The sequence below is a fragment of the Gymnodraco acuticeps genome, unplaced genomic scaffold, assembly GCF_902827175.1.
Source record: "Gymnodraco acuticeps unplaced genomic scaffold, fGymAcu1.1, whole genome shotgun sequence".
In the NCBI taxonomy this organism is placed as follows: Eukaryota; Metazoa; Chordata; class Actinopteri; order Perciformes; family Bathydraconidae; genus Gymnodraco; species Gymnodraco acuticeps.
This window is the reverse complement of record NW_022990794.1, coordinates 4,441-26,981: the sequence shown is the minus strand read 5'-3', so window position 1 is coordinate 26,981 and position 22,541 is coordinate 4,441. Positions and strand designations below refer to the sequence as shown.

Sequence of the window (22,541 nt, the reverse complement as noted above, 5' to 3'; positions counted from 1 at the left end):
CGTGAGCGTGGGTTGGTCTTAATGTTCCTCATATGCGAGAATGACTGCTCACATGCATATGTAGAGCCAAACATGGTCAATACGGCAATACTCACACGCTGCATTGTGTGGTATGTCACAGGAAGCTCGTTCCAAGTTTTAAGAATCAGCTGGTCTTCAGGTTGAAGATTTTTCATTTCTGTCCACTTGTGTTCCCTCGCCAGCTCTGCTCGCTGTCGCGTAAGACTTTCCAACTCTCCATTAAGTGACTTGAACTTACTCATCCACATGTCTGATGCCTTCAGGTCAGCAACTTCCAGCTCAAAGTCTCCGATAGAGACCCCGGGGATGCATGTCAGGTCGATTTTGTCCACTCATGTGGATGAGTGATGAACTTGAAAAGACCAGTGCGCGCACGAAATTCTCCAAAACGTGCTTTGAATGACTGCAGGAGATTGGACGTAAAGCCAGCTAGCTGCAGGAGATCCAGATGTTGAGTGGAGTCACTTGCTAAGCATGCATCTCTAAATTGTTGCAGTCTTTCAAAGTGCAGAAGACGACCTGTTTCAATGTCCCTGAGAAAGACTTCCAGCTTGCTTTCAAATGCAAACACTGCTTGTTGAAGGGATGAGATTGTATTTCCAATACCTTGCATTTTCACATTGAGCTGGTTCAGATGGCCAGTTATGTCCACGAGATAGTGAAACTGCAGGAGCCAGTCAGTGTTGTCTAGCTCAGGATGCTTGATGCCTTTCATTTCAAGAAAAGTCCGGATTTCACTCAGGCAAGCTGCAAAACGGCTGAGCACCTTCCCCCTTGACAACCAACCTGCTGTGTAAAAGCAGACCAGGATAATGATTCCCAACTTCTTCTAACAGAGCTTTAAACTGGCGATCATTTAAAGCTCGGGCAACAATAAAGTTGACCACTCGAATGACCAGCGACATCACCTCACCAAGCTCCTGGCCACACGTCTGAGCGCAAAGCGCCTCCTGCTGCAGGATGCAATGAAAACTTAGGATGGCTCTCTTTTCATGTTCACGGAGAAGCGCTACAAATCCTTTGTTCTTCCCCAACATACAGGGTGCACCATCAGTACAGACAGAAATAAGTTTATCCATCGGTAGTTTTTTTTCTTTAGCAAACTCCATAAAAGACGTGAATAAATCCTCTCCTCTTGTTGTTCCTTTCATTGGCAAAACAGCCAAAGCTTTCCTCACGCAGTGTGTCACCTGCAGCATACCTGGCAATTATACTGCACTGAGATAGATGGCTAACGTCTGTTGACTCATCTAACGCGAGAGAAAAGTATGTCCCGGCGTTTATGTCCTTAATTTGTGTTTCCTCGACTTAATTTGCCATCATGATGCTACGATCGTGCACAGTTCTTGCTGACAGGGGCATCTCTTTTATTCGTTTGATTATCTTGTCTTTATTTGGGACGTCATCAAACAGTTCATTGGCCACATCAAGCATGAATGTTTTGGCATACTCGCCATCTGTGAATGGCTTTCCATTCCTTACTATTGCCAAAGCACCCGCAAAGCTAGCGGAATTCCCGTCACCTTGCTTGGTCCACACACGTAGTTGCTGCTGACTCGTCTGCACTCTCCTGCTGTAGCTCCTCGCATGCCCTTTTCCTGCTGTCCCCCGCTGGATATTTCGATGCAAATTAAGCATGGTGCGTATCGAAGTGCCGCTTTATATTTGACCGTTTCATCGATGCAATTTTATCATTGCATATTAGACATACCGCAGATCCTGCTCTCTCCACAAATGCAAATTCCTCTGTCCACGCAGCCTGGAATGCACGGTAATCATCGTCTTTTTTTCTTTTCGCCATCTTTTCCGTTACAAGGGTTGAAGCGGATAAATTTGATTTCTTCACCTTTACAATGACCCGGACATGCTCGCGAGCCATTGGTTCCCGACCCGACCCACGGGTGACCCGTGACCCGTGAAATGTATCTTCAAAACTAATTTCTGTTTACTTTAAAATGACACAGTATTATTAAGAAATATCACAAGTATTTTAAAATCAGTTCCAAACTGATTTTTTTTAATTTTTTAATTTCAACTAAAAATTGTCTGGGAGCCATATGCCGTCACCGGAAGAGCCATATATGGCTCGCGAGCCATAGGTTCCCGACCGCTGTCTTAGAGGGTCGCATTAGTCTCCTAGAGTCTGGGAATGTATTTCTCTGTGAAAACTGTTCCCTGGTATCAATATGTGTAAACACACCGAGCTGCACGACAGCCTAATACATGTGAGGGGGGATTTACACTGTTTCTTTTCACATAACAATAATTTACAGATTATATTAACACTCATATTAATAATAATTAATTTGGAAATGCTCCCGATTTCTGGGGTCTCAATGTTGGCAAGTATGGTCACACTGTCAGTACAGGGTATAAATATGAATTGGCTTACTATGTGCAAAAAGTAAGGGCTTTACATATTCCAATTTTAAAACGTTTCTCAAACACTCCGAAGGAACATGACATAAGTATAAATATACAACTAAATGCATAAATAAAAGTATGAATAAATACAGTAATAAATGAATAAATACGGAAATAAATAAATACAGGAATAAATAAATCAAAGATTAAATAAATGTTGAAATAAATACATGTGGAAATAAATACAGGAATAAATAAATGCATAAATAAATATGGGAATAAGTAAATGAATGTATAAATAAATAAATAAAAGTTGAGAATAAAACAGAACATACACATCTTTAAATGTACTGTTGTCACGATCTGTCTTTATGGTGTTTTGTCTTGTCTTGTTTCATGTTTTATTTTGAAAGGTCTTCACCTCCTGTCTTGCCTGTTTCTGTCTGCGTTGTGTCTTATTTGGATTTGTCTGTGGTTCCCTGTCGTTAGTTTCCCTGGTGTGTCTGATTACCCGATTGTGTTCACCTGTGTTTTCTCCTCCCTCCTCACCTGTGTCTTGTTTGTGTGACTAGTCTTGTGTGTATTTAAGTTCTGGTTTTTCTGTCTGTCTTTGTCGGTTCGTCTTTTGTCATGACTAGTTCGTTGGTGAGTGTTCTGTTTTGTCTTTGTTGTTCACCTAGCCTTGAAATAAAGGAATTCTCACTTTAATCTGCATTTGGGTCCTACCTGCTTCACACACCGTGACAACTGTATTTCTACATTTATGTTCACTTACATTTATTTGTGTGTCTGTCTGCTAATGAGGTACTGTAGGTGGTTCTAACCCCATTCTAAGGCAGGATTAGTTACAGAATTGTGATCATTTCTGCATTCAGCAGCTACAACCTTATTCACTTTTTTGTACAAACTCCACACAGATTGTTAGTGGGAACTCTCTTTGCAGTTCATTTACAGGAAATCAAAGCACACATAACCCTTAGTATCAGCAAGATCATGGTAAATCTGAAGGTCTGATTTTGGGTTTTTTGGATACACAAACTATATTTTACCCTTGTTGACATTGCAACATAGGGCATTTGTTCTGCATTCATGTGGTGTTAGTATAAAGCTGTAGGTCAGGAAAACTTCCAAGGTTCACATGAATGCACCACTGGCCTTGGTGGAGTTCTGTGCTCCCTGGGGATCGTTATATTTCATTTAGTGATGGATTTGTCTCTTACCTCTGTTGCTGAAGAGCTTTCTAGTGGTGGTCTGTGGGATGGACTGGGAAGAAAAGATAAAAACAAGAGTAAACTTTGGTCGGTCATCTCTACTGACCTGCAGCTGTTTGCACCTAGTTAGTTAGACTACTAGTTACATGCCAAATAACAATATAAAGTTAAACCTCATGTTTGCCCAGATCAGAACAAACCCGTAATCTGATAAGGACAATACTAAAACAGACCTCTGTTTATCCACGAAGTCCGCTGCTACAGGCCTGTGTATCTCTGCTCAGAGACTCTGACACTTCTGCTCCGTCTCCTCAGCCATGAACTCGCAATGTAGCGGATTTATTTTTATGCAGATAGTCGAAGACCTTAAAGTAACGCAACTAACGAGATCATTTCATGCATAGTAACTGTAATGTTATTACTGCTGAATAGACAGTAACGCGTTACACTAATGCGTTACAGACACACCTAATCTGATTACTGTAACGTGTTACTTGGTAGCGTGTCACCCCGAACACTGGTTATGACTACATGTTGTACATTTTAATATAGCGATTTAAGTGATTCTGTAATACAGCATGTAGTCTAATGATTTTCCTCTTCAGCTCTTTGCACTTGAAACACAGTCAGTTGGTGCCTGGTGGTGGGCTTCTTTCTAACTCTCAGAACTCTGTGCAACAGACTGATGGAGGACTCACGTGGCAGCGTTGCCCTTTTCCGTCAGCACCCGCAGCAGGAACGCTCCCTGCTGATTGGCCTCTTGTGTTGAGGGGATGATGATGTAGCGACCCGGGGGGAGGGTGCCTCGAAGGACCACCTCCCTGCGGCGGGAGTAGCTGGGGCTGCAGAGGACCGGGCGCTGGACACTCAGGTCCTCCGGAGACAGATACGTGTTCTTAGGGTGAGCCTGCAGAGACAGCACACTCTTATAATACGTGGATATACAAAATATAATCTAATAACTCTGGTTCCCTACTGAAAACTGGTCTCAACAGAGTGGAGACTTGAACCCTGGACCTTCACATTAACAGAACCATCCTGTTCACTGTTTTCTGCAGAGGTGGAAGAAGTATTCAGATATCAAGTATAATAAACAACACAATATTGTAAAAATATATACATGAACATATTCCTCTCCATGTAAAATCTACTATCTTACACCAGGCGCAGCTCAAGATTTTAGACATCAGGCCAGACGTTAAAACCTTTCGGTACATATGTAGCATAAGAACACGATATAACAGTTTCACACATCATTGAAAATGTATGATAATAAAAAATGTAACACAATAAAATATAGAGTGATCCCTGTCGGTAAAATAAAAGGTAGACAAAATCAATAAATACGATAAACCTGCACGATTCGAGAGCAGCCAGGCTGTGGAGGCACAGAAGGACCAGGAGCCCTGCCCTTTTGTTTTAAACAGGGCAGATGTGTGTAAATCCTTTAAAAGGGTTAACCCACACAAGGCTCCTGGACCTGATGGCATCCCTGGCCGTGTTCTCAGGGTGTGTGCAGTTCAGCTGGCAGTGGTGTTCACAGACATCTTCAACAGGTCCGTGCTGCAGTCTGTAGTCCCCACCATCGTTCCTGTCCCCAAAAGGTTTAAATCCACCAGCCTCACCGACTACCTCCCAGTGGCACTGATAAGTGGATTGATAAGCCTGCCAAAGTCAGAGGAAGTGTGTGTGTGTGTGTGTGTGTGTGTGTGTGTGTGTGTGTGTGTGTGTGTGTGTGTGTGTGTGTGTGTGTGTGTGTGTGTGTATATATATATATATATACCGGGAATATATGCAGGGCTATATTCAGTTCAACGCCCCTGCGTCTCTGGTGTTTCTGCATCAGAGCCAACACGAAGGAGCATGTTTTCTGAGTGCTGGCTGTGCTGCTGTCCACCTCCGACAGGGTGAAGTAGAACTGAGGGTTCTGCCAGAAGGAACCTAAAAAAAAAACACACACACACACATACAACAAACTTCTTTGTAATTGTTGTGCACATGAAAAAAACCGAATTGTGTGCAAATGATCCTGTGCCAAGTGATTAGTTACGATGATGGTGAAATCAGACTACACCTACTGAGTCAGTGTTGCAGTGTTGACACACGCTGTAATGGGCACCACTTTGGTTTTTATAGCTGAGAACAAATAAACCTGTCTCAACCTGATGTGTTGACAACTAATCCCAATGTAGAACAGAATATTAACATCGTACACACAGAGATCAGCAGACAGGGCATGAACAAAGAAGAAGGATGTTCCTGACATCAGAACTTTAACTAAGTTACTCAGAGGAACATTAAACTGTTTCTGAAGCAGAGTCAGTTAATACTAATGCCTTCATACATGAGCCATATAGGCAAACAAGACAATGAACAAGTTGACTGGCTATATGGCAACAAAATAAATTGTACTAGGATTTTATTTTTGTAATGTTAAATTGTTGAAAATCACATAACTGTAGCTGAATTTGCTGGGGTAGTAGCACACAAAAAGAAGAAGATGTATAAGGACATTAGAGTCAGGCGATATGATGGTATAGGAAGAAATGTATCCACCAGTAGAGATTTTAACAATGGGATTAATAATAAAAAGATTCTGCAGTTAGAAACAATTACACACTTTTACATTTAAACTTTAAATCTATTAAAAAAAAAATAACGGCCGTTACGTTAGGTCACTATACCCAAAATACGTCACTATACCCAAAAAGTAAAAAATGGAAAAAGAGAAATGTCCAACGAGGCGTTCTGGGGCAGCATAGACAGGTATTTTCTGTGTTAGAGTTTTACTTGCTACAGGGTGTACTTTGAGGGTTTGTGACTCTGCAGACCGTTTACATGCAGAACAACCTTCATAACACACAAGAGGACGGGTAATAACCGGAAAAGCATGACATGGGACCTTTAAGACAGTAGTGACGGCCATCTTGGTGACGTGTGTTGTTGTGCGAGTCTGCGAGACCAGAGATATAGTTCATTGAGTGTTTCACTGGCAAAATTATCTTTTAAATTGACAAACATCATACGTGTAATTCGTGGCACAATTCAAACGGGATCAAAAGATAATCTTTCTCTCTCCATTGACTTCAATCCATAATTTTTTCGAAATAAGGTCCCATGGAGGTCCACCGGAAGGGGAGGGACTTCGCCACTCTATGAACCTCACAGCGGGCGGATCTTGTCATAAAGTCCGCGAAAATAAAGCCCACCCATTTAGAGTGAAGATATGATTGGTCAATTGTCATTTGACATTACTCTCTCATTGAGTTACTATAGCTGGCCCTCAGTGAATGTAGAGAGGGACCAACAAGCTCTCCCGTCTTCACAGTCGCAGAGACGGCATTTAACCCTTCACATTCCAACAGAAACTGAACAGGCAGATTCGAAGGATTTATTTCTTTGGAAATGTTATTTGAAATACAATTAAATCACGTTTTTTTTGGTAAAACTAATGAAAAATGTAACAAAAAAAAGAATATAAAAAAAAATATTTAAAAAAAAATGTATCACTATAACATGATGATGATGGTGATAAAGAATGCATCTAACGTTCCGCTGTTCATACTAATACAAAACAGTGCATTAAACAAACCATCATGCTCTTACTATGAAATCATGCGGAAATGTCGTCATCAGCGGGCCATCACGTAGTTTCAGAAAATAACCGAGTGACACAAGTAGATTTTAGCCGAGACCGGCGGAAAGTTGGTCTCAAAACTCTGTGTGTGTAAAAAGACGATCCACGAGCAGAGATTTGAGATCCACTGAAAATATTTAGTGTATTTTCAGATCCGTTTTACATTTGCAAATGTATTTGTGAGTTTGCAAATCTTTTAAATGCATTTGTGGATGGTGTTTTACATTTACAAATCACATATTTACACACAAATTATTTTTATGTTCACACAAATAATTATGAGACAAATCTATGCCCATAGAAGTTCATACTGTGCACCATTTAGAACTGTTAGTATTTAGACCTCAATTTTAGCTAGTAGATACTTTTTCATGTTGTTGCTGACTGCTTGTAGTTTTTAAAACTTGTCTCACCTGAACAGGGACTTGAACCCTGGACCCTCAGATTAAAAGTCTGATGCTCTACCGACTGAGCTATCCAGGCCCTGATCACTTCTATATTGCAGTAACAAGAAGACACTGTGTAACGTTACTTTTTCTGGTCTGTTCCTCATTGTAAGTTGAATCTCCAATGTAAACTAAAGGAGAGATAGAAGACAAATAAACTTTTCAAATTAAACTGATACGTACATAATGACAGGAAGTCTGTTTTAACAAAAAACAATTGGAACAATTACCTGAACTAAAACCTTATTTCTGTAATATGTAAATGTGGTGGGGTTATTTTTTTTGTTGTGGTCAAAAATCCATATTTAAACATACGAGTCAGCTGATATGATGGATTAACTATTTGGGTTAGAGACATGTGTCTGACTGAGGAGATCTGGCAGTACCTCTACCTATGGGATGTCATGTTTGTTTGCGTGATTTTGGTGACCATCATTAAGCTTTGTCACTCATTTGGTCAGTCTTTTTAACCTTTGGTAGTCTAAAATATACATTTGAGTTTTTTTTAATATTTTTACATTTTGAGAAATTTATATTTTGAACTTTAGGGCCCCCATGCAATTGTGATGTAAGTATTTAAAATCATTTCCCAATTGAATTGACAGAACAGTTACATGATATTTACTGTTACCTTGATGTTAGTAAGAATGTGTTATTTATTATTTCGATTGGACATTATTCTTTGGTACAAACACCCAGTACAATAAAACCCAAACACTTTGCATCATCGATCACCACATGTCTTACCTTCTAGGGCAGAGCCTCCTGCTGAGATGTAAGGCACCCAGTTCCCATGATGCATTATGCTGCACCACGGCACGCTGGACCCCCGTTCATCTATAGGTTCAGTCAGGTGACACACCTCCAGCGTCTCAAAGTTCTGCTGGAAGTCCGACACCAACATCCTGAGGGAGAGGAGAAAGATCCAGGTGAGTTACACACAAGCTAAAATGTAATGGTGGCCATGAAATCTCAATACGTTGAAGAAAGAGAGAGAAAACACAGAATACAGAAACTGCAGCGAGAAGCTCACACCACAACAGAAAATATTTTCCAGGTGATGCACATGCCTGGGGCCTCCCTACAGGCCAATCACGCAGGCTGCATGGGGCCCCACCCAGAGGGCCTCAGCTGCTGTGCGCAGTTCTCCGCTCAGTTCTCCGCGCACCCCCCGCTGACACGTGAGAGGTGACAAGGGGAGCACATCTGTAACCCGACACCGTTGCAATGAATCGACATCTGACCAATCACGGCTTTGATACGGCCACTAGTGCAGGTGAAGAGATGTCGGTGAAATGACAGTTTCAGTCCGTAAGCATGTTTTGTCTTGACTATATTACAACTATATTATAATAAAATAATATAGTATTTATATTATTGAATTGATTATGATTATTATTATTAGTAGAAGTAGTTTATTTGCATTAATTATATTTTAATCTTTTTGAGGCTAGTATTTGGCAGGAAATGCAGACGTATTCAGCTGTAAACGCATACTGAACGACATACATGCACATTTACCATTTACCTCACTGTATAAAAAAGTAACTGTGTTGATAATAATAATAAACAGGAATTATATTTGCAAAGTAGCCTAATTTGTTTCCAAAAAAGATGTTTCACTCCTGTCGGTTGGGGGGGGGCCTCATCTCACAATGTCGCTTGGGTCCCCAAGTTGGCCAGGGGCGGCCCTGCCTGGGACACACTTGTTGTCGCCATGGTCTGGGGTATGCTGTTTTGCTTATAATTAGCCTGCTTAGTCACTTAACCTGATGAAATACACACATTTAACTTTGAAACAGACTAACATCAGCTGAACGTAGATACTTTTTCAACAGTCACTAAGTAACAATAAGGGTTGAATAATTCAATGGTTAAAGGTAAATAAGTTTCACTTTGACAGTTTAATTTCACAGCCAGTTTCATAGATTATTATTATTTGAATTGGTAGGCTTATGATAAGTAAAAGGTTAATGCTTAATTTCATTCATTCATTTCACCATTAAGCTCTCAGGGCCACCGTACAAATATGTGGTTTGATATTTTAAAACTTGAAGGAGACACCCCTCCAGACATACAGAACATAAATAAACCAGAAAAGTTATATTTGTTAAACTAATTCTTCATTTTTATTATATCTACTTGGACAACAGTAGTGTAGTTCACCTACAATATAACTGAAGTTCAACCGCAGTTAGAAATGTTATAACCATCTCACCTGAGCAGGGACTTGAACCCTGGCTGTACCCTCAGAATAGTAGCGCATTGGTCTATATATTTTTAGTTATGAATGATAGTGTAAACTACATGTTAGTAGCTTAATCCCCCTACTGTTGATACTATCTACATCTAGTAATTTAAAACTTGTCTCGCCTGAACAGGGACTTGAACCCTGGACCCTCAGATTAAAAGTCTGATGCTCTAGCTATCCAGGCTCAATTACTGAAATTTCGTAGTAACTTAAATAGTTCACATTACTAAATGACTTTGCTATAGTCATCAAATGTATGTATGGGGAACAGGGTCTGCACACTGAGCTATCCAGACTGTCAAAACCCTGGGAGAGTAAAGGTCAATTATTAAAGTGTCCCATCAATCTTGTAAGTGTGATTCTGGCAACATCAAATTAAATCATGCAGGTTCAGCAGACACTTTTTTCTGGTCAGTTCCTCATAGAAAGTTGAATCTCTAAGTGAAAAAAGGTGAAATAAAAACAGTTTTGTAAATAATGACATAGGGTCTGTTTGAACAAAAAGCAAGTGCCACAATAACCTGGACCAAACCTTATATGTACTCTCTTAAACAGAGGGGAATAAGCAGCATATAACGTCATGGAAAAGCCCAATTGTGTTCCTTGTTGATCTTCTTGTGGTTGGGCCTCACATGTCAGGGTGTTTTGTTTCATGTTTGCAGAAGGCGGACAGTCAGAAACAGCAGTGTGTGTTCAGAAGCACACACTCACCAGAACTCCCCGTCCTCCCGCCTCACTCTCTGCAGCCTGCTCTGCTCCTCCACGCTCACTGATTTCCACTCAGGACTGCACAGATCGATCACAAACAGAGAGGGGAGATATTTATCTATATGTACAGAATATACAGCAGTACAATATGTATTTCCAATTAGAGGTGTTGATAAATGAGGTTAAAATGTACACACGCCTGTCTGCTGCTTGGTGTCCCATGATTGTGTGAAATATATTTATTTATATTCAGATGTTTACCTTACTGTGATTTATTGTGTACATTACAAAGCATAACTTGAACTTATACCTCTGGAAGACTGAGGCAGGCAGAGAGACAAAAATGTACAGCAACTAACAATTCCATGTAGCTTAAGATGTAGGCATTCTATTAAAGAAGCGCAATTATGCTTTTTGGGGTTTTCCCTCTCCTGTAGTGTGTTATATAGGTTTTTGTGCATGTACTGTATGTGTGCTCTGGTTTCAGACAGAGGGTGAAAAGAGGTGCTGCAGCACAGGCAGTATGAGAAACATAAAGAGCTTTTTAAACATTAAAGCATGGAGACATGTCACAGTAGAGACACTAGATACTGATATACACCTGAACATCAGCAGGAGAGGACTCTTTAAAGTAGAGACACTACATACTGATATACACCTGAACACCAGCCGGAGAGGACTCTTTAAAGTAGAGACACTACATACTGATATACACCTGAACATCAGCAGGAGAGGACTCTTTAAAGTAGAGACACTACATACTGATATACACCTGAACACCAGCCGGAGAGGACTCTTTAAAGTAGAGACACTACATACTGATATACACCTGAACATCAGCAGGAGAGGACTCTTTAAAGTAGAGACACTACATACTGATATACACCTGAACATCAGCAGGAGAGGACTCTTTAAAGTAGAGACACTACATACTGATATACACCTGAACATCAGCAGGAGAGTACTCTTTAAAGTAGAGACACTACATACTGATATACACCTGAACATCAGCAGGAGAGGACTCTTTAAAGTAGAGACACTACATACTGATATACACCTGAACATCAGCAGGAGAGGACTCTTTAAAGTAGAGACACTACATACTGATATACACCTGAACATCAGCAGGAGAGGACTCTTTAAAGTAGAGACACTACATACTGATATACACCTGAACATCAGCAGGAGAGGACTCTTTAAAGTAGAGACACTACATACTGATATACACCTGAACATCAGCAGGAGAGGACTCTTTAAAGTATAGACACTATATACTGATATACACCTGAACATCAGCAGGAGAGGACTCTTTAAAGTAGAGACACTACATACTGATATACACCTGAACATCAGCAGGAGAGGACTCTTTAAAGTAGAGACACTACATACTGATATACACCTGAACATCAGCAGGAGAGGACTCTTTAAAGTAGAGACACTACATACTGATATACACCTGAACATCAGCAGGAGAGGACTCTTTAAAGTAGAGACACTACATACTGAAATACACCTGAACATCAGCAGGAGAGGACTCTTTAAAGTAGAGACACTACATACTGATATACACCTGAACATCAGCAGGAGAGGACTCTTTAAAGTAGAGACACTATATACTGATATACACCTGAACATCAGCAGGAGAGGACTCTTTAAAGTAGAGACACTACATACTGATATACACCTGAACATCAGCAGGAGAGGACTCTTTAAAGTAGAGACACTACATACTGATATACACCTGAACATGAGCAGGAGAGTACTCTTTAAAGTAGAGACACTACATACTGATATATACCTGAACATCAGCAGGAGAGGACTCTTTAAAGTAGAGACACTACATACTGATATACACCTGAACATCAGCAGCAGAATAGGGCTCCTTAAATGTTGCATGTTGACTCCTTCATTAACAAGTTTTACTTGACAGCTGTACACCTGTATGTACCAACCCTTGCATGTCACTCCAGGGCCCCTCCCACTCGGTGTTGCCCCAGGGGTTGAGGAGTCTTACTAAATCTACTGTCCCGTGTGCTGTCTGGACCTGGCAGAGGAGGAGGGAAACAGACAGAGAAAGGTGAGAGCAGTGGGAGGAACATGACGCTCCAATCACCCTCACAACTCTTTAAAGGAGCTGGACCCAGATTCAGAGCATAGCTTAAACTAGGACTGCGCATACACACACACACATACCATGTATACATCACTTCAGGGGACATTACATTGACTTACATGCATTTCCTGGAGCCTTATCCTAACCTTAATCATAACCAATGCATGCCTAACCCTAACCCTTAAAGATCAAATGCAAAGCTTCCAAATATGCTACATTTTTTATAGAAATGTTGTTTTTAAGACTGCCTGTATTTTTTATTTTATTTAAATCGAGATAATACACCCAAAAAAAAGCTTTTTATTGATCCAAAACTCGACCCAAAGCCGTCTGAATTTCTGACATGTAATTCCCAGCAGCGTGACGTAATAGTGGCCAAACAGTCTCTGGACCAAATATCCCGACTCGGCAGTCTCGGTCACATGTTTTTCGAAAAGAAAACTGAATTAACATGGGTTATTGTTGTGCTTTTTGTTGTACGAACGGTGCAGGATCTGGGAGAGTTTTACATGCATTTCCCAAAGACCAAATCATCCGCAAAAAATTCACTTTTTTAGTGAATCGTGTTGGATGGCAACCGACAAAATGGAGCAAGTTGTGTTCTGACCACTTCGCGTGTGATGCATACGACGTTGATCCTGCTATCATGAAGTCTGTTGGTGGAGAAGCATTAATAGCACGTCGGAGGCTGAAACCCGGAGCCGTCCCCTCCATATTTCAGCACAAGAAACCACTGAAAGAACGAAAGAGCCGGGCGATGCAGAAACGCCAAAGAATTGAGGTAAACAACTTTTGATTAGATTTCAAAGCGCACGGAGCACAGCAGATAACGCAGATAACGGAATTGCAGTTTTATTGCTTATAGAGGTGGGCACCGTTAGATTCTGTGTCTTTACGATCATAAACAATGTGTTTGATGTGGAGCTAGGATAAGTAATAAGGGCGCTAGGAGTGATTTCGGTGCAGTAATAGGTTAGCATTTTTCGTATCACTAGGCCACCAGGGTGGGTGGAGGGGGTCAGGAGGACGGGACTGAGCTGACCGCCCAGGAGCACAGCAGAGGACCAGGAAGGGATCTCGGACGGACGGCCCGTGGGCAAGGCAGAGTTCAAGGAGGGGTTCTCGGGCGGACGGCCCGGGGCAAGGCAGAGTTCAAGGAGGGGTTCTCGGGCGGACGGCCCGGGGGCAAGGCAGAGTTCAAAAAGGGGTATTCGGGCGGACGGGCCGGGGGCAAGGCAGAGTCCAAGGTGGGGGTTATGGAGGGGCGAAGGCCATCGCGGGCGAACTCAGGGGGCCGAGCATGAGGGCGAGGACCGCGGCCGGGAAAGTCTGGGGGCCGGGCTCGAGGGCAAAGGCCGCGGCAGGAAGAGTCAGGGGGCCGGGCTCGAGGACGAGGGCAGCGGCAGGAAGAGTCAGGGGGCCGGGATCGCGGGCGAAGACCACGGCTCACAGAGGGCCGGGATCGCGGGCGAAGACCACGGCTCACAGAGGGCCGGGATCGAGGGCGAAGACCGCGGCTCTCAGGGGGCCGGGCTCGAGGGCGAAGACCAGAGAGCTCCGGAGGCCGGGCAGGAAGGCGCTGACGGGCCAGCGCCGGAGGCCGGGCAGGACCCGGTGTCGGCCGGACAGGAACCGGAGCTGATGGGACAGGCCTCGGCAGGATCCCCCACGGAAGAGGACCAGGACACGGGATTGGCAGGACCCCCGGCGAGACAGAGGATGGCGGGGCCTCCAACGGAACAGGACAAGGGGTTGGTAGGACCCCCGGCAGGAGAGTAGTCGGCGGGGCCTCCAATGGCACAGGACAAAGGGTTGGCAGGACCCCCGGCAGGAGAGTAGACGGCGGGACCTCCAACGGGACAGGACAAAGGGTTGGCAGGACCCCCGGCAGGAGAGTAGTCGGCGGGGCCTCCAACGGCACAGGACAAAGGGTTGGCAGGACCCCCGGCAGGAGAGTAGTCGGCGGGGCCTCCAACAGCACAGGACAAAGGGTTGGCAGGACCCCCGGCAGGAGAGTAGACGGCGGGACCTCCAACGGGACAGGACAAAGGGTTGGCAGGACCCCCCGGCAGGAGAGTAGTCGGCGGGGCCTCCAACGGCACAGGACAAAGGGTTGGCAGGACCCCCGGCAGGAGAGTAGTCGGCGGGACCTCCAACGAGACAGGACAAGGAGCTGGCAGGACCCCCGGCAGGAGAGTAGACGGCGGGACCTCCAACGGGACAGACATACGATTGGTAGGACCCCCGGCAGAGGAGTAGTCGACGGGCCCTCCAACAGCACAGGACAAAGGGTTGGCAGGACCCCCGGCAGGAGAGTAGACGGCGGGACCTCCAACGAGACAGGACAAAGGGTTGGCAGGACCCCCGGCAGGAGAGTAGTCGACGGGCCCTCCAACGGGACAGGACATGGAGTTGGCAGGACCCCCAGCAGAACCTCCAACGGACCAGGACATTGGGTAGGGACTTGAGACGTGACTCGAGAGGGGACTCGAGAGGGGACTCGAGAGGGGAACTAGAGAGGAGAACTAAGGGGGAACTCGAGAGGGGACTCGAGAGGGGACTCGAGAGGGGAACTAGAGAGGGGACTCGAGAGGGGACTAGAGGAGAGAGGAGGGACTAAAGGAGGGACTAGAGGAGGGACTAGAGGAGGGACTAGAGGAGGGACTAGAGGAGGAACTAGAGGAGGGAACTCGAGAGGGGACTCGCGAGGGGAACTAGAGCAGGGACTAAAGGAGGGACTAGAGAGGGGACTAAAGGAGGGACTAAAGGAGGGAACTCGAGAGGGAACTGGAGAGGGAACTCGAGAGGGAACTGGAGAGGGGACTCGAGAGGGGACTCGGGTAGGAACTTGAGAGGTGACTAGAGAGGGGACTCGAGAAGGGACTCGAGAGGGGACCTGAGAGGGAATTGGAGAGGGAACTGGAGAGGGGACTCGGGGAGCTGGTGTTGGCTGGAGAGCCAACAGGAGACAAGGTGCTGGAGTCGGCCGGTACGCTGACAAGACTCGGGGAGCTGGCGTCGTCTGGGGAGCCAGCAGGAGACGAGGTGCTGGAGTCGGCCGGTACGCCGACAAGACTCGGGGAGCTGGCGTCGGCTGGGGAGCCAGCAGGAGACGAGGTGCTGGAGTCGGGACCATGACTGTATGGGCCAGCTCTGGTGCAGGGACCCACGGTTGTAAGATCCAGTTCTGGAGCCGGAAACATGGCTGTAAGGTCCGGAGCTGAAGCCTGGATCATGGCTGTGTGGGCCGGTTTTGGAGCCGGAAACATGGCTGCTGGGGCCGGCACTGGAGCCGGAACCATGGCTGCTGGGCAAGGAACCGGAACACGGATCCATGGCTGTGTGGGGTGGTACTGGAGCACGGTACCATGGCTATGGATGGTACTGGAGCACGGAACCATGGCTGCTGGGTCCGGCACTGGAGCCGGAACTGGCGCTGGAACCCTGGCCTTTCGTCCTTTAGAGGCTTCGTGGACCTCCAAACGCCAGACCAGACCCCAGGAAAGGGTCAGAACATGAAGCCTGGTACTCAGGGCTACGTGAGAAAACCCTAAGCCACTCGGGCAACAAGCTCCAGAGCCAGGGCTTGCGAGCAACCTCCTGACGTGCCTCCTTCAACGCAGCCTCTCTACCCCGTCTAGATGAGGCGCCTTTCCACGTATAAAAAATATACTCCAGAGAGTATCCAAGACTTTCCGCCTGTCGCATCAAAAGGGCTGAATCTGCTGGGTCCATAATGTGGTCGGTTCGTACTGTCACGGTGTGTGAAGCAGATTAAAGTGAAAGTTCCTTTATTTCAAGGCTAGGTGATAACACAGACAGAACAGAACAAAGACAAAACAGAACACTCACCGACGAACTAGTCATGACAAAAGACGAACCGACAAAGACAGACAGAAAAACCAGAACTTAAATACACACAAGACTAGTCACACAAACAAGACACAGGTGAGGAGGGAACACAATTGGGTAATCAGACACACCAGGGAAACTAACGACAGGGAACCACAGACAAATCCAAACAAGACACAACGCAGACAGAAACAGGCAAGACAGGAGATGAAGACCTTACAAAATAAAACATGAAACAAGACAAGACAAAACACCATAAAGACAGATCGTGACACACACAGGGAGTGTGACTTCACTCTCTGCTCAGGGCGCCATTACTACACTAAATATAGTGTTTTATAGAGAGTATAATAAGAGTTTTTAAGACCTGAATGATTGTAGCAACAATTATTATTGATGGTTATACTATTTAACGTAGAGTTAAGATGATCTAAATGTTCTCATCTTCTCTTACCCTCTCTACTGCAGTCAGAGAGTAGGCATGTCTGAACATGATGCCTAGTTCATTCTTCTGCTCCAAAGGACCCTGCAGAGAAACACACATCCACCCACAGGAGAACAAGGCATTACACTCAGTGACTCGCATACAGTAAACCTTCAATAGAAACATGTTGCGCTGCCAGTAGATACTCAACAAAAAGTAATGCATTACACATGACTAGTTACTTTTTTTTTTAAAAACTACTACTAATTTACTCACTGCTGAAAGTAATTAGTTACACTACAATTTACATTCATTTAGGACTACTCTGTAACATCATCTGAGATGCACCATAAATCACATGACAAATAACAGTATAAAGTTAACCCTAATTTAAGCCCGGATCAGCACAAATCCTAAATCTGATAAGGACAACACTGAACACAGACCTCTGTTTCTGCTCTCTGTTTGAACATCAGCCTTAACATAACTTCACAGAAAAATGTCTGTCATACACCAACATAACTTAAAATAAGTTTTCCTTTCAACCATCGAGCGCAAACATGAATTTGTTCAAAATAACATCAATAAATAAAATAAGAGTTTGGCCCGCATCAGAATATCAGATGTACAATGTCATTAACAGAGCAAACAGACTCACTTAGCTCACACTGCCAAACTATGGCTTTACACTAGATGTATCCCTCTTACTGGTCATGCTTATCAAATAAGTGGTTAAACCCTTTATTTATAGAGTCTATGGTTATATGGTTATACCTCATGAGGAGGAGTCTCTCAAATAGTTAGTCTGACAACCTGTAACTCCTCGGGTCCAACACAAGACGGCGCAGGCTGAAGAGACTCTCAACTGGTGCCCTACAGCAGGGGTTCACAACCTTTATTGTGCCAAGGACCGGCAGATACATTAAAAGAAATTCACGGACCGGTTGTCAATTTTAACTGATTTTAATATTTACTCATCTGCAGGTGGCAACAGAGGAAAATTGTATGTAACAGCCTGAACAAATAATAGAACAATATGCATCCAAAACATATTAACAAAGTTTAAAACCAGGATACAATTAAAACAAATTAGGACCACTGTACACATATTGATACAACTGAAATGTCAGTGAGACCCCTGGGCTTGTTTGCTAGCCATAATAACGTCATACCGGGGCGTTCGTTCCGGTGCACAGCATTTAGCACTACATCGAGATTAAGATTAAACTAACTTATTTTTGGAACACCCACATACCTATGGAGTTGGCCAGATGTGTCTAAATTACTGTTCATGGTAATTTGAAAACAAATGCCGTTGTTGGACACACACAAACACACCGAACATACACACACACAGCGGAGCTGAGCAGAGCACATATACACACACATCATGCGCCTTTGTGACCGGACATTTCCTTCATACAACGAGTAATAGGGGGAATAATCGGGCCGTTCGATGTGTGTGTGTGTGTGTGTGTGTGTGTGTGTGTGTGTGGTGTGTGTGTGTGTGTGTGTGTGTGTGTGTGTGTGTGTGTGTGTGGTGTGTGTGTGTGTGTGTGTGTGTGTTGGTGTGTGTGTGTGTGTGTGTGTGTGTGTGTGGTGTGTGTGGTTGAAACGTAGCAGCCTGCAGTGGGGAACACAGTGAAAGCGGTGTGTACGCGCTGGTGCTGCACTTCTCAGAGGCTGCCTCCATTTCATGAAGTGAAGGAGGTTTTACAAATAAAAAAAATAGCTCTACACCCCTGGCCGCAATGTCCTTAAAATGAAGTCCGAGTTCGAAATATATCTCAAATAATGTATGCACTGCCATTTCCCCACATAAACATAACAGTCTGCGATGAAACGGTTGTCTCCTGTGTGCTCCACTTCCTATTGGCGCACCGGTAACTTTCTCTGCGCACGAGAGACCTTATGCTAATCAATTTTGATTTATTTTGTATGTTTGGGATGAAATAATATGACTGGTATAGGTACAAAAATAAAAAATAAATAGAATTTGTTTTGATAATTTTTTTTAATATATTTATAATTCTGCAAATATTACGATAAACTCACAGCTATTTCGCGGCCCGGCAGTAACACCTCCGCGGACCGGTACCTACAGGGTGTCGATGTATCAAATCTAACTGCTATAGTATACATTTGGGGTTCTGCTGTTTTCCTCATCTTTGAACCTTTGCGCTTAGTAACCTCCCGTCATGTCAGACGAGTGAAGTGCTAGCACGCATGAAAAGGGACGTTTGATTTGTTTTTCTGTCCTCCCATTATGCAGACAGTTGAGGACCTTAAAGTAATGCAAGTAACAAGATCGTTTCGTGCTTAGTAACTGTAATGTGATTACTGCCGTGTTACATTACTGTGGTATAGACAAATGTAATGTGATTACAGTAACGTCTTACTCTGTAGTGGGTTCCCCCCAACACTGGTCTGACAGATTAAACTAGCCCCCACGGTCTCGTACCTGGCAGTTGGCGCAGTTGATGAGCGCTCCTTTAGCCAGCAGCTGGCTGAGGAAGGCCAGGGGGTCTCTGGTCAGATGGGAAGCGGTCAAAGTCTCAGTCACCCCCCCCGTCATGTCCACCATTGCCTCATGAGGGAAGCCCATGTCCAGAGCTCTGTAGCCCCCTTTCACCCTGGGACACACACAGGTCAGACAGGCTACTGGACAAACAACGTCTGAATCAGCATTAAACAGGTCTTGCAAGAATGTGTTTCCTAAGAAAACCTGCCAATACATGAACACATAAATGAGTAAATCTGTTCCATCATTGAAGAATTACTTTTGAGTATGTATGATGTATGGTGGTGTATATAAGGTCTGTAGTCATTTTAGAGAGGAACAGTATTTAGAGATGTAAGGAGATGTCACATGTTTAAACCTGCTTACTCTACAGCCCTGGAGAAGAGACCTGATGAACATCTGATTTTTGTGACTACTAGGCTTAGTTTTGGCAATTCTAATATAACTGATCACTTTTTAATTGTGAAACCTGAAAGTCAAAATCATTAATTAATGTGAAAAGTTGAAAGACAGGAAAGTGATCCAAGTGCTGAGTCAGACAGTAGCTACAGTTCTGCTGGTTGATAACGTTTAGGAAAATGTTAAGGCATTTAAGAGACAGATCAACAGGGAGATAATTAGAAGGTTTTCAATTACAGACAGGTGAAAGGGCCGTATAAAATAAATGTTCCACACCATTTGCATTTCTTAGACGTCTTTGCTGTTTTTCTGTTGGGGAACAAGCAAGTGTGTGCAGGTAATATCAAGTCAGCAGCAAAGTATCTGTGCAAAGAGTGGTCAGGATAGCCCTGAAGATAATGCTAGCTGAAGTTGGACCATATTTAATGTCGACTTGCAGAAATTCATCTTTAAAAATATCCTTATTGGTGATCTAACTGGTACCTGTTAGATGGACCTTTAATCATTTTAAATAACTATGTGACTCCTCCTATTTGCTTATGCAATTAATTACACTCTTGGAGGGAATGGGATAGAGCAACAAAATGCTACACAAACTGGCTTTTGTGAATGAACACAATTTAGGAAACGTGTAAAATGCAGATTACAATAAAGCTCTGCCCTACAGGCTGCAGTGAGCAAAACTATTGAGCCAAACAGACAGCATGCTGATGGATACGCTTCATAACGTTGATTCTGAGGGGCGACCACTGAGACGTGTCATTAGCTGTATTTACCATGTGAGACGTTTTGCAGAGTAGATTTTAATATGACTTGATTACAACTTAATATCTGGCCTGTCGTGGTGCCATAGCAGCCTTTATCACATCTTTACGTAATAAAAAAAGTGTCTTCAAATTCACATCTGAAAATGCTTCACAATCCAAGGGGTGTTATTAGCCTCACTTTTCAATGAAGTAAGGGTTGATCATATTTAGCAGATTAAACCCCCCCCCCCACACACACACTGGTTGCAGGGACTCACTTGGCGTAGGCCTTCTCCAGCAGGGAGCTCCAGAACTCGTGTCTCTCTGGAGAGCTGAGGTAGATCAGACTGTTGTCCTGAGTGGGCAACCGGTCGTCTACCTTCACCTCCTCCCACTGACCGTACTGCCAGAACTGAACAGGGGGGGGGTATTTAGTCTTGTCAGTGCACCGTGTGTAACTCACATATATAAATACAAAATGTTAGGTTGAACTTAATGTTATTACTTTCTACTAACTTAATACAGTTATGTGAAATGTGTTGATATTGTTTTCAGTGTAGCCTGCATACATCAACCTTTTCAGGTCCATTTGAAATCTAATTTGTCAGTTTATTTTTGTCATTGTCTTTGATTATTTTAAACTGTTTCACAATCTAACTGTAGGTAAACATTGTTCTTGAGAGTAGGAGTTCTTCAGTCCTGCACTGACAGCAGGGTGCCAGGTTAATGTTTGTGATTACCTTGAAGGTGAAGCAGCCGCTGTATCCTTCTTGGAAGCTCTGTTCTAGAGGCATGACCTTTTTGAGCAGGGAGCGGTGCACGGAGAGAGAGGCGATGGCAGAAAGTAACCAGCAGTCATCTGAGGACAGGGGGTCAGAGGAGGTCAGGTTGTCAACAAAGATTGTCTGAACCTGTTCATAAGCCCTGTGGATCCTCCTTATAAAGTTGTCTCTTTAGCTTTCTGCTTCCCATAATCCATTGTGCACTGGCAAACCTTTGAAATAACGTAGGTACAACACTCAACTAAATGAATCAAATATATTTCTAGTCTTTTACATTTCAATGACGAAATGTTATAATACTTTTAAATCTATTGCAACGTAATTGTCATGTCACAAATGTAATGCAACAAAACATAATATCCAGTATCCTGGTTTGATAATACACCAATGGTGTATTTGTATAATGCTTCCTGCAGCAGACTCACAACTTTCTGTATTTCTTTCTTATTCTATTTCTGTTATGACAAGAGCATTTCACTACAGGGGTGAATAAAGGTCTTATCTTATCTTATATCAAATGAACCCACCTTAATTAACAAAAATACGAATGAATACAGAATTATAACTGTTTTAATGGGCTAGGGCTAGGGTTAGGGTTTCCCTTGTGTTATGGGAAAGCCTTCCCTCATGCGTTGTGTGCTCTGGATGAAGTCTCCTGTGTGTTCCCCTGCAGCTCTACTCACTGAGTTTTCCCTGGCGGAAGTCCAGGTGCGTCGCTCCGTTAACAATGAACTGCGGAGACGCACAGAGCTCCTGCAGACCGACAGGTGATTGGTTGATCATTAAGAGGAGAGAGAGGAAACGAAAGAGAAGAGATTAGAGTGGGTGGAGAGGGACACAGACAAATTATGCAAATAAAACAGGACCTAGCGTGTCAGAACAGCACCACAGTTAGCAGCAGATTATGTGTCAGAGCAATGAGGCAGAAACCTGGCCCACTACCTGACCTCTGGAGAAACTCAGCAGAGTCAGGGCTGAAAGTTTATGATTATTCCAAATGCTGAACGATTTGAACTTTTCAACCCATAAACAACCCATACAACAAAGGGTCCATCTAATAATGCCA

At 43.7% G+C, this 22,541-nt stretch overlaps 1 protein-coding gene and 1 non-coding gene across 2 annotated transcripts in view; both read right to left on the bottom strand.

Moving 5' to 3' along the window:
- zgc:85932 (uncharacterized protein LOC405875 homolog) overlaps positions 1-22,228 on the bottom strand; it is a gene marked incomplete at its 5' end in the record, with an annotated part of 46,517 nt that extends 24,289 nt beyond the window's left edge. Inside the window, 11 exon segments of the mRNA XM_034232774.1 lie at positions 3,606-3,648; positions 4,295-4,503; positions 5,380-5,537; positions 8,427-8,584; positions 10,642-10,716; positions 12,591-12,682; positions 17,058-17,129; positions 19,489-19,660; positions 20,972-21,105; positions 21,434-21,552; positions 22,159-22,228. Of these exon segments, the coding sequence (XP_034088665.1) occupies positions 3,606-3,648; positions 4,295-4,503; positions 5,380-5,537; positions 8,427-8,584; positions 10,642-10,716; positions 12,591-12,682; positions 17,058-17,129; positions 19,489-19,660; positions 20,972-21,105; positions 21,434-21,552; positions 22,159-22,228 (1,302 nt within the window).
- trnak-uuu lies at positions 7,644-7,716 on the bottom strand. Its single transcript has one exon. It is a non-coding gene; the product is annotated as a tRNA-Lys (tRNA).
- Positions 22,229-22,541: the final 313 nt, after the last annotated feature.